This window comes from Ictalurus furcatus, chromosome 22 (genome assembly GCF_023375685.1).
Source record: "Ictalurus furcatus strain D&B chromosome 22, Billie_1.0, whole genome shotgun sequence".
In the NCBI taxonomy this organism is placed as follows: Eukaryota; Metazoa; Chordata; class Actinopteri; order Siluriformes; family Ictaluridae; genus Ictalurus; species Ictalurus furcatus.
Window position 1 is genome coordinate 15986038 of NC_071276.1, and position 12607 is coordinate 15998644.

General features: G+C 40.2%; 1 protein-coding gene across 2 annotated transcripts in view; it reads right to left on the bottom strand.

Moving 5' to 3' along the window:
• Nucleotides 1-93: 93 nt before the first annotated feature.
• Nucleotides 94-12607, bottom strand: part of cacna1ba (calcium channel, voltage-dependent, N type, alpha 1B subunit, a) — a 137920-nt gene continuing 125406 nt past the window's right edge. Inside the window, exons 42-48 of one of the 2 annotated variants that reach the window (XM_053610569.1) lie at nt 11186-11319; nt 10881-11007; nt 10680-10790; nt 7576-7614; nt 6800-7013; nt 4824-5041; nt 94-2209 (exon numbers count right to left, since the gene is read on the bottom strand). In XM_053610569.1, coding sequence (XP_053466544.1) covers nt 2195-2209; nt 4824-5041; nt 6800-7013; nt 7576-7614; nt 10680-10790; nt 10881-11007; nt 11186-11319 — 858 coding nt within the window. In that variant the 3' untranslated portion in view covers nt 94-2194. Of the gene's footprint in view, nt 2210-2774; nt 3656-4823; nt 5042-6799; nt 7014-7575; nt 7615-10679; nt 10791-10880; nt 11008-11185; nt 11320-12607 lie in introns of those variants that run through there. The other variant, XM_053610568.1, reaches the window with a different exon arrangement.

Consider the following 12607-nt stretch of genomic DNA (forward strand, 5'->3'; position numbering starts at 1 on the left):
ATCCCATACAGAATGGCATTTATATATACACACCATAAGAAAATAATTACTATTGACAAACAGAACAGCAAAGAACACTCAAAACAGTCTGGTTTCCCTTTTTTTTAATTCAAGGAGTTTGCTTCATACAAAATATTAAGGTAGAAACAACTGCAGAATTCAAATTCTGGCCATTTGAAATCAACAGAAATCAGGCAACAAACAAGTGAGACGTAGAATCCAAATAAAGGGTGTTTGTTCCAGCTCTATCTCACTGGAGGAGCTGTGCACAATTTTCAATACTGAGTTTATATAGAAACTTGTTTTTTTGTTTTTTTTTTATGCCTCAACAAACCCCTTAATTTATATCAAATGTCATTTTAAAAACAGAACCGAGAAAGAATACATCGTATCAAAAAAGTATGAAGATAAACAATGCGTAGTTCAACATGCACGTACATCGTCAGACCATGCAAACATTACTTTATTCCCCAAAGAGAACAGCCACATTAAACTAGATGTGCAGAAAGGACGGGGTGCCATTTCCGGGTTTGGTAACCAACCGGTTGCCAAATGGTTGTAAAGTTGGACTTTAATAGTGATGAAACTGCAAGTATAGATGAAGTGGATTATATATGGAGTGCGGTTTAAAGCCACGGTGGCAGCGTGCTGAAGGACAACATCATCTGAAGGACGTATCAGGAGTGCAAAGAGGTGTTTCACACTTCAGCATGAAAAACGGTGACAACTTTATCAGCACAGCCATGAAATTAAAGCATGGCCATATAAAAATATGCGTTTGGTTTTTTTTTTCTTTTTCGAAACACCCGCTCTGCTTTTACAATTTCAAAGTGGGTAACTCTGATGCATGCAGATACATTGCAGATTTTTATGTATTTTTTTTTAAAGACATGTTGGTGACGTCTGCTTCATTAATCATTGTGCCTTTGTGCATTCTAAAATATATATTTTTCATACATTTTATTCCTTTTTTTTTTTTTATAGAAAAGATTTGGTCACGATCATGCGGAAGGCTGAATCTGGACATCCCAGCAGGTAAAGCTACAGAATGAATGATGTTTCTTTTTTTTTTTTTTTTTTTTTTTTTTTTAAAGTGTCTTCTTGTTGCATAGCCCTACTTTAAACTTAAAAGTACTCATTTTCAATCAATATCCTGTCGTTTCAATGGCCAAAGGCATTAAAGGCCCCGGTCCCTGTTACTTACTGCATGCTAAGCAGCTAAATGGACAACAAGTTGTGTGTGCAGTGCTACAAAGGAAAGTGGTGCTCAAACACTCGTGGGACATTTTCTTTTCAGCGTGAAGTTGGTCAGCTAGCTTTGATCTCCGAAAACCATGTTAAGTTACACCTTTTTAGTCCCAAGCCACCGAAACAAAGTAATATTCCATTACTGGGTGTTGGCTTTTGTGCAGCTTCTGCAAAGCGTCTCTGTTTGGTTCTCAGCCATCACGGCTACAGAAGCTGGATATACAGCTCAACATCTGGCAGCAGGTCAGTTAGAGCCAGTACCATGTGGAAGGCCAAGGGGTGGACAAATCACTAACACTAACACTGGGACAAGCACATTTCATGTATTGACTAGTTTTTCTGTCTTTTTTTTTTGTAGTAGGTTAAAAAAAATAAATAAATAAACCCCACTCATTATTGACTTTCTCAAGCTATACATCATAAAAGTGGCTTTTTGCTGCTGTTTCTGTCTTTCTTACAGTATCTTTACACACCATCAAATAAGGTTGAACCGTGAAGCCAATGGCTAGCGATGATGTCCCAGTTGAGCGTCTTCACCAAAACAAATTACACATACATCACCATCATTAACCTGATCATCATCATGAAAAACATGCAATTGTGGTTATGATGTGTAAAGTAGTAATATATGACTACTTTCATTCTTATATTTCATCCTAAGTAATATTTTGCATTTGAGTTTGACAAGTCCCACCCTCCCCCATTACAAAGTAATACAAATGTAAGAAGAAGAAAAAGAAAAAAAAAGAAATAAAGGTCGTACAAGAAAACAAATCAAACATAATCATACTGTCATTTCCATTCCGAAAAAAAAGAAGGAGAAAGAAAAAAAAAAGGAAAAGAAAAACTGAAGAATGTACAGTTTCTTTTGCTTCCTGATTAAGGCCTGCAGTCATAACACCTTGTAGTTCCACAAAACCCCGAGCTTCTTCGGTCCTCCTTTCTGTCACGTCCTTAAACGCTAAAAAAAAAAAAAAGTCTGAGGTCGCTTCATTACTACAATATATTCAAAAGGTCAAAAGGTTAGGCACTTTGTAAGAATGTCTGGAGCAGTCTGTAAGAAATGGTAGACCTGACAGGACGATGAAACTGTAAGCAATTCACGTAAAACACCATCATATCTTTACAATATAATACAAAAAAAACGCACCTAATGAATAGATAAAATATTTCGTTTATACAAAAGAAATGACATTTTTACCGGTTCCTCAACATCTCACAGAGTGACGTAGGCTAGGAATGGTCATCAGCAGCAAAATAATAATTATAACCTTCATGGAGTGTGTTAAATAAATCTGTGCATGTGTGTGTGTGTGTGTGTGTGTGTGTGCATACATAGCCCACAGGAATGGTTCAGCTTTCCAGAGATGGAAAACACACAAAATGTAATGTTCTTACCAACATTTCAGCATTTTTCATCAAGTTATATATATATATATATATATATATATATATATATATATATATATATATATATGTGTGTGTGTGTGTGTGTGTGTGTGTGTGTGTGTGTGTGTGTTAAAAGGCCAGACATGGGAATTTGTGTATGGAGTCGCGGCTCGCTGGACAGCTGCCCAGACGACACGTTGTATTCTAAGCAGTTGAGCTCTCGGTTAAGGTCACTGTTTTCCCAGACTTTTTTGTGTTGTTGTTGTTGTTGTTGTGGTTGTCCATCAGTCAGACTGTGACCTCTCTCACAAAGGCAGGGAATTAAGAGCAGAAACATATATACACACATCCAGATCTAGCATGCCTTTATCATAAAGGCAGAATTCAAGCCCGGTTAGACAATATTAAAATACATCAAAAAGCAGTCTGGGGCTCTGTTTTCATGTACATCTTCCCTCTCTGCAAAAATGAAAGCATGTCCACATACACATGTTCCGTGAAACAAGAGATGATAAAACTCATCAAACTTTTACAAGAAAAAGAAAAACACACTGAGAATCGTCAGCAGATCGGTGTGTGTATGTGTTTCTGAGTGTGTGTATGTGTTTCTGTTGAAGCCGTACTAGCACCATTCTTCCCCCTCTGCTTTGGGGTAGTAGCGCTGGATGTTGTCGCTGCTGCCGCCAGGCCCCGCGGTCACGCCCGTGATGTAGTGGTACCCGTTGGGCATCCCGAGCAGGGAATGCTGGGACAGCGGCGGGAGGGTCACGATCTGCTGTGGGCTCAGCAGCGTGGTCTGGGGCCGGAGGTACGGCTCGGAGCTGATGCGTATTACGGGACTCGGGGGAGGAAGGGTGTTCTGGGCGCCCGCAGAGGACACGGGGGAGGAGTTTGCAGTCCTGTAGGCCACCGCTGGGCGAGGGGTCAGGGGCGTCTGGGGCAGCTGCCTGCGCCCGTGGCTGGGCGTGCTCGAGCCCGAACTCAACAACACCGGGCTCCCTTTAGCCCAACCACTACCCTAGATGAAAATTTAACAAGCAAATCAAAACAATAAAACGATGAGGGTAATGCGTAAAAATGGATCAAATAAGCAAAGGGGCCACGATGAGGAAGGGAAAAGTGGAAACAGAGAAAGGGAAAGGAAGACAGAAACAATGAACGAAGAGAGGAAAGCAGGAAAGGAAAGGAAAGGAAAAGAAAGGAAAGGAAGAGAGAGAAGCAGAATGGAAAGGAAGAGATGGGAGTAAAAAGGAAGGGAAGAGAGGTGAGGAAAAGAAGATATGGAAGTTGGGTGTGGGATGGAAATGAGTGGGAAGGAAAAGAAAAGAAAGGAAAGGGACAGAAAGGAGTGGGAAGGAAAGCAAAGGAAAAGAAAGGAAAGGAGTGGGAAGGAAAAGAAAAGAAAGGAAAGGAAAGGGATGTGGAAAGGAGTGGGACGGAAAGGAAAGGAAAAGAAAGGAAAGGAAAAGAAAGGAAAGGAAGAGCAGAAAGCAGAAAGGAAAAAACAGTTATATGTATGACAGACAACAACAGGGGGAAAAGGATACACGAAGCACAAAGACAAAGAAGACAGCACCAAGAGGACAGAAAATAACAAGAACAGAAAAACAAACAAGATACACAGATAAATGGTGAAGAAGAAAAGAGCAGAAAAAGAAGTGAAAGGCTATGAGTGGTTGCACTAAGGGAAAAAAAGAAGAAGAAGTTTCATTTGATATACAGGATAAGGAAAAACAGCCACACAGACTAATAAAAACACACTGTTTACATGCAGAATAAAATCCAGCGCATTCCAAGGACCTGAAAAACAAATGATACTGAAGTGCATGTGCAACAGCTCATAGGGACTCAGCTGCCCGGGTTAAAACATCAGTGTGTGTTCAGTACCCTGAGAATCATAAATCACGCAGTGCCGCTTGGAGGAATCTCGCTACACTGGAACCCTGACCTCTTCGTCACACATTTTCTTTTAAATGCCAAAGCCATATGATAGCACTAACATTTTTCTTTGTTTTTATCTGAACTATGTAAATAGAAATAGAGCAAAATAAAGTGCTTTATTAAAAAGTTAAAGGGAAATAAGGTACTCCGTGATCTCAGACTCAGCACCACAAGCTGAGGTCATAAATTGTGTCTAAATTCGATACCAGCCTCCACTCTACTGTCTAACCAGCTTTCAGTCCCACCTGCTTGGTGAAGGTGGTCTCCTGAGCCTCTCCGGGTGAGGTGGCACAGCTGGCTGGAGCAGGCTTAGCGGGAAAGTGCTCACGGCTGCCGTAGCGATCGCACGAGTAGTAACGTTGCTTCTCCGCCGTCGACGAATGGTGTTTCCTTTCGTGGGAACGGCCTCGGTCGTGCCCTCTCTCCCGGAACGAGGAGTTCCCCGCAGAGTCAGCTGCCGTGCCTGAAACCCAGACAAATAAAATGTGAGCAGACGGACGAGGGGTAAAGAAAATCTCGAATATGATCGAGTCAGCTGTAACCACGAGCTAGCGTATATTTTAGCCTTATCGAATAGCACACAGTTTCCCAAAAGCATATAGAAGTATAGATCATTTATCATTGATCTTTATTATTCGATGCTTTTGGGAAACGTTAGGCCCAGACTGCTTTGTAGTAATACACCGGAAATGTCCAGAATTTCAAAATAAAAAAACGTACGGACAATTAAAGATAAACCTCGCTCCCACAGAAACATCAAAATAGCTATGGTTAATAATCCAAAAAAATGCCACTAAGGTCCAAATAAGGGCACTACTGTGGAAAATGCTTGACCGGGTATTTTGTATCTCTTATGAGAATAAGTCCCCAAGATATTAACTCACTGCACCACGGATTTCGTTCAGTCAAACGGATATGATTCTTTTCTAACGGGACTTAAAGGTCCTACAGGTGTCTGGTGGTCTCTGATGGTGACCCTGTGGGAATACTCCATGGTTCAATAGGAAATCTAATAGCTATTATATTCAGAACTGTTATTGGCAGTTCTGGCTTCATGCAACGAGACAGTGGTTCTTGATGCTTTTTGTAATGGTTTCAATATGAGCTGGTATTGCAATATAGAAGGACTTATTTGTTAAAAGGTGCCTTTTGTCCATTTCTAGATGCATTTTATGGTTCTGTGGTCTTGTAGTCTCTGGTAGTGATCTTTGTTAATATAGTGTGGTGCAATAAGTTGAACCTCATTCCCACGGAGGCATCAAAATAGCTACGTGTATGGATGATTTACTTCCGAATAACGTTTAGAGAAGAAAAAAAAAATCCCTACAATGTTTGTGGAATTTATATTTCGCTTATAAGAATAAGGCCCCAGGATATTAACTCACTGCACCACTATACTGTATGGACAATACAGAAACGTCCGTAAAAGAAATCCACTCACAGTTTAATCGATCATAATGATAACACTAAAAGCCTCTTAAAGTCTTCAAATCAGGCGATGTCCTGCTTCTGAACTACACTTCTGATCGATAACTTTCCCTACAGATCAAAAGGGAGCTTGAAAATGCCGTTCCTCGTCTCGTCTCTCCTCCCCTCCCCTCCAGAATTCCACATTCCTCACACATCGGTCTCGTGGTTCTTGGACTTCGTTTTCTCAGTGCGTTCTGACATTTTTTACCCACGGCTGGCCTGCTGTGATATCCCAATAAATTAGCAGGTCACGGAGTGTCTGTCGGAGCCTTTTATCTGGCTGATGGATGCCAGGTGCATGCTAAAGCTCCTGCAGCAGATCCGGCACACGTTGGCTCCGGCTCGGGTCTGCACGAGTGCACGGTAGAATTACAGCCTTGATTTTATACATTCATTTATTCTGAGTGCAAATCTGAAACTGAAAATCGATGTGCATGTTACCGCAACAACAATAAGTCTTCCGGTTTGGAGTGTAACTCAGAACGTTAGCTGAGTTTTCAATAACCCTGCTAGTCATAAATGAGGGTCAGTCTCACTAAAACATACTTTTTTAAACCGAGGTTAAGAGGATATCCTGGTTCTCGGTCCGATCAGAATAGAACACAACAACGTCAAGGTGTAACTCCACAATAACAAAGTAATACCTATGTAACAAACATCCCATAGGATATTACATTGATATTACAATGTGTATCTATGTGTGTGTGTGTGTGTGTGTGTGTTCTGTATTTAAACATGTATCTTCACTGACCACCCGTGCTATTAGGCTGTCCCCCGGGTGACCTATCCAGCGACCTCTGCTTCTTCTCTCTGTCTCTCCGGTGATGGCAGCGGTGATGATGATGATGGTGATGCGGTCGCTCTTGTGCAGGCTTCTCCAGAACATAGTCGTTCGCGATGACCTCCGGAGGACGCTGTGGCGCAAACGTCGACACCGAACGTCTCAGGGGGGAGTCAGGAATCGGCTACGCAAGAAAAAGAAATGTAGAAATACTGATATAGAACTGTCGGAACAAATATAAGTGCTGTAGAATTGTTTTCAAATAATAGTCAGTGAGCAGTGAGTGACTCAAGACTGCCCTCTGGTGAGGAGAGCAAAAATCAGACAATATTAATTACAGCAAATCCCATGGCAAGCCACAAAGGTCTATTTAAAGTAGTAAATATAAAGAGTGGTACATCTGGGACAGCTGCTTAAGCTTAGTCCTGACTAGCAGTTTCAGGCTTAGCATTTAACAACATACTGCAATAAGCAACAGTGCTTAAGGTGTAGAGTCAGGCTGCGATGATTAAAGGGGAGGTGTCCTCACAGAGACACTTTATATGTCACGTCTCTTTGATTTCATGCTTTAAAACAGACAATCTGTCTGTGCCACCTAATCCTAAAATCCCACTTAACAACATAGGGTCAACATACTGCTTGTAATTCAAGCCTGTGTGTTTAACAGCAGCCTAGTAATAAATACCACGAATGTATTAATAAGTTCTCAATATAGTAGATGGAGAAGGATTTGAAACAATACATACTGCAAGTAAGGTTCCTGGAGAGTGACGTGAATGACTTCTCTGTCAAAGTGCCATGTAGGAGAGAGCAGAGGGAATGATTTAATTGTTAGAGGAAAAGAAAAGCTTCAATGTATAATCATATGCCGGTTTCAGGATTAGTTTGTGAAACCAAATGCAAAATCTATACTTCGGCACACTACACTTCCTGCTTCCTGGTGGCTTTGTAATGGATTATAATGGTTAGTAATGGTATTTTGTGGTTTTATATTGACATGTAAAGAATGCAGATGGTTTAACATGTGACCTGTGACTAGTTCTAAATGGATTTGATTTTTTTTTTAATGGGACTTAAAGGTCCTACAGGCGTCTGGTGGTCTCTGATGGTGACCCTGTGGTAATACTCAGTGGTTCAATTGAAAATCTGTTCACAACTGCTATTGGCACTTTTGTCTTTCTGCAAGAAAACGGTGGTTCTCGTGGTTCCGGTTTTGTAATGGTTTCATTATGGGTTGATATTGCAACATATAAGGTCTTATTTTTTAAAAGGTGCGTTTTGACCTTTTCTAGATGTGTTCTATGATTCTGTGGTCTTGTAGTCTCTGGTGGCGATATTTCTTAATATACTGTCGTGCAATAAAGTAATAAGAGAAGGTCTGTGTTTGTATATACAGTGATTGTATCATGGATATGGGTGTTCTTAAAATATGCTAGAATATGATAAAATCCAGTGTTCAATAAATAATTCCATTTATTATTAATAATATTCGCAATAACAAATTCTTCCGCCATGCAACGTAGCCGTTTAACAATAAGATTTCGTTGCTAAGCAACGTATCAGACAAGAATTAAGGCATTTCATGGATAGAACAATGGATTAAGTGTGACGTATCATGACACAGTCACACGTATGCATATATTGAGGATTTTATGACTTCAAACACAGCTTAGCCTATTGGATTTTATAATCAAAACCGTCCATTTTTATAATATGGATGTAATGGCGCTAATGAACTCAATCGATTGCACACAAACTGATTGGAGGAATGGACCGATGGAAAACAGGGGGAATGTTTCATTCTAACAAATAAGGCCATTTCCCATTAGGAACTGAAACAACATGGCCAATGTTTTATTCTTGGTCCATTATCAGCTCCGGAGCCTGTGTTTTTTGGCCATGATTGAATGTTTCTGTGCTGTGTAGCCTTTCTTGAAGTAAGCCAAGCTGCAGACCTGGAACAGTGCCAGGGTCAGCTAGTGGAGATGGGGTGGGTGGGAAGAGTCTCTGGATGAAATAGGAGGGATTTCAGCAGGTCATATGAGCAGGTGCTGAAACTTCACTAGTCTACCACTATTACACTGCTGAGCACTTTCTCTCGATCTTTCCCAGGATGGAAATCCAGTACACCAGGGAAATGTGAGAAATCCCTACCATTTTTGAAGCAGCGCATTACTGTAAGCCTCCTAATCATCTTCTATATTACAGGCAAAAATGACTTGTGCAGCAGTGCTTTGATTCTGATCTAATATGTCACGTCAGATGCCCTGTAGCTGAGCTGAACCGCAGGAGTTTGCCTGAAACTGTACTAATGAAGGGCTCAAACTGGTAATCACGTTACAATCTCAAGGGTTTTGAGATTCCAGGCTTGGAAAAGGTCAGAGGTTAAAAACCACAGCAAGCAAATGGCAATAACAATAAAAACAAACGGCTCCAGAGTGGCTGAACAGTCTAAGCACTCATCCTGTTGTCGGGAAATCAAGAGTTCGAATCAGAAAGAATCCCAGCCATCCGTGGCCATGGATTTTGAGAGCATAATTGGCCTTGTTCTCTGGTTGGGGATAATGGCCTTCCTTTCTCTGTTTTATTTTGTTGACAGTGACACTAGCCAATCATGGGTATCTGTTAGCTCATGTAAACAGAATTCTCCTCAAGGGTGTTACATGAGCAGCAGTTTAAAAAACCTGTTTGTCCTCTCCCTTCCTTATTGGTATCCATCATGCGATAGCATATAACTGGTGAAAATTCGCCATAGCTAAATTGGGTATTCAAACAAACAGTGTGGAAGTATGCCTAAAAATATGTGCTGTAAGAAAAACAAGGAGTTATTCCTTGACCTTGGGTAACCACTCTTATTAAAAGCCACTATGCAGTATCTGTTAGCTTAAGCAGAAAGTCAATACAGACCTCGGAGTTGGCAGTTTTTCCCCAAACTAACTCCAATATACTCGCTCCAGCTCTCCAAAGCTTGAATACAACTGGTTCATTCATTACAACTGGTGCGTTAAACCAATGCAGTTGTCTGCAGCAATACATCTATATTATCTTGTATGTATAGTAAGTAATGGTAATGACAGTGAGATCATGTTGAGGCTTTCCATTTGTGGGAATTCAATGAGATTAATGCATATGTGTCACGTATTCCAGGTAATGGAGGTTAGGACGGATGTAAGTACAGATAAGAGCTTTTAATAAAGAGAGACAGGCAGAAAAATCATGAGACAATAGCGTGGTCAAAAACTGGTAACGAGTCAGGCGATCAACAAACAGGCATAAACGAGGCAAGGCAAGAATCGAGAACGAGAAACCAGAAAGAAGAACATGAAATAAAACGAGGAACAGGGTACAAACGCTTGGTACGGTGATAACACGCAATACTTCGCAAAGTCATCGTGTTCAAACAGTCTTTTTAAACTGTGGTTGTGAGTGCTGTGAATTGGATGCAGGTGTGCGTGATTAGTATGAATGTGAATGTTCTGGGAATTGCAGTCCATGGCGGCCATGTTTGTAGGCCGCAGTGCAGGATGGGAAATGTAGTCACTGTGTTGCTGTGATATGACAATATGGGCTGTGAATGAGCTTATAATACCCCTGCACCCAAAATGGTTCACTTATGACTTATACTGGTTCCAATAATATACAGCAACAATTTAAAAAATTAAAATAAAAAGTAAGGTGTCGGGTCAACACAAACTGCCAAAACAGCTTCAATGCAACCTTGCCCTACTGAAGATTCTGGGATTTTCACTCACAACAGTCTCTAGAGCTTATACCGAGTGATGTGAAAAACAAAACAAACAAACAAAAACCCATCCATAACTATGTATCAGTTACAGTATACGTAGGTTACCTGAATTTCTGCGCTGAGTTTGGGCATGGATACCGCTCGTCCTTGACCCTCTAAACCAGCAGGCGCTACCGTGTTGGAACTGTTCTCCATTTTCCTCATCTCTACTGACACCTACCACATAAACTCACACATTTACACAAGTGAAATAAAACAGTTTAGGAATGTCTAAGGCGTGTGAGAAGACCTGTTTTCCCCAAGTACCTGGGCGGTGTTTGTGTTTGAGATCTCTTCTGACTGGCCTCTCAGGATGGGTCGCTTCTTTGACCTCTGGACCTCTTTGGTTTTCTCTGAAGCCCAAGACGAGGAGCCTTTAATGGTGTTGTCATGGCTGGGTTTATAACGGGAAACAATATTGTAACATGATAATGACGTGAGTATACACAAAACGCACAGGAAAAGAGAAATAAGTAATCAGGTCCATGCTTTGTATAAAGTATGTCAGTCATGCTGCATTGTGTATGTGTGTGTGTGTGTGTGTGTGTAGAAGCCGAGTGATCAGGGCCTACGGTGTGTGCCCGTTGTTCAGCGTGGCAGAGCTGGGTCTGATGGGAGACTGGATATCTGATGGACAGTCCATCATGCTCCTGCTTTTCCCCTGCATAGGGCTCAGAATGGGCTCCAGGAGAGCTCCCACATTGTTCTACACAGTGGACACACAGAGAGAAACACACAGAGACAAACTCCAACCGTCAACACACTGGTGTCCTGTAGTCCTCTAGACATGCTGCAATGAAGTGATAGCCATAAATGTACTCAATCAACCAAGACATGCCTAGTGCAGTGGTTCTCAACCTTTTGTGAGCTCTAGACCCCCTAGCATATTTCGAAGAATCCACAAGGACCCCTTCACTCCACAACAATTATAGGCTATATATTTAACATTTCTATATATCTTACTTTATTTTATTAATATTTAACATGAATAATACTAATATTGGACATTTAAAATTTTATTAAAACATTTCAAGATTTTTATTTTTGTTTTGTTTTTTACATTTTATTGTTGGTGTGACATTTAATTTGACTCTCTGAATGATCTTTTGTTTATTTTATCAGTCAATGCGACACCTGACTTGTCTACCACTCATAGGTTTTTGCAAATTATCATTAAATTTGTACATAAATTTAAAATAAATCCATTGATCGTCAGCTCAGCTAACGTCAGATTTGTGAATTCACGCGAATAAACAAATTGGTTAATTTTAAAACATATCATAAAGTTTTCTTCCATTTGATGGGCGTATGATATATTTGACAAAATGTATCAAATCTATCTATCTATCTATCTATCTATCTATCTATCTATATATATATATATATATATATATATATATATATATATATATATATATATATATATATATATATATATATATATATATATATATATATATATTACTTAGACAAAAAAAACTTTCCCACTGACCCCCTGCAATGACGCCACGGACCACTAGGGGTCCCCCATTTGAGAAACACTGTTCTAGCGTTTGAAATTTGAATCTGACGTTTACCATCATGCCAAAGTCACGTCTAAATCGTCAGACATCACCATCATCAATATAAATGAAAGTGTATCTATATTATTATCTTAATCCCGCATTAGGCCACACCTTCTACCCGAGTCTTCACTGAAGATGGAAGTGATTCACCTTCAAGATGGCTGCCGTGACTATGATGTCCCTTTGCTCATTTGTAGAAATAACACTTTTGTCATGCAATGTCAGATACATGCAATGTTTGAGATTAATGACCAATAAAACGCCGTTGTGTGATGATTTTGCAGGTCTTAATGTTGGCGATTATAAGCTTCCAGTATTTGTGTGTTAACTTCACAATTCCACTGAAAAACTGAAAAACTTGTGAAACAGAACATGAAATCTTTTTTCTCATTTTTTTTTTTTTATCAGATTTTGCTTTACGCATGCATT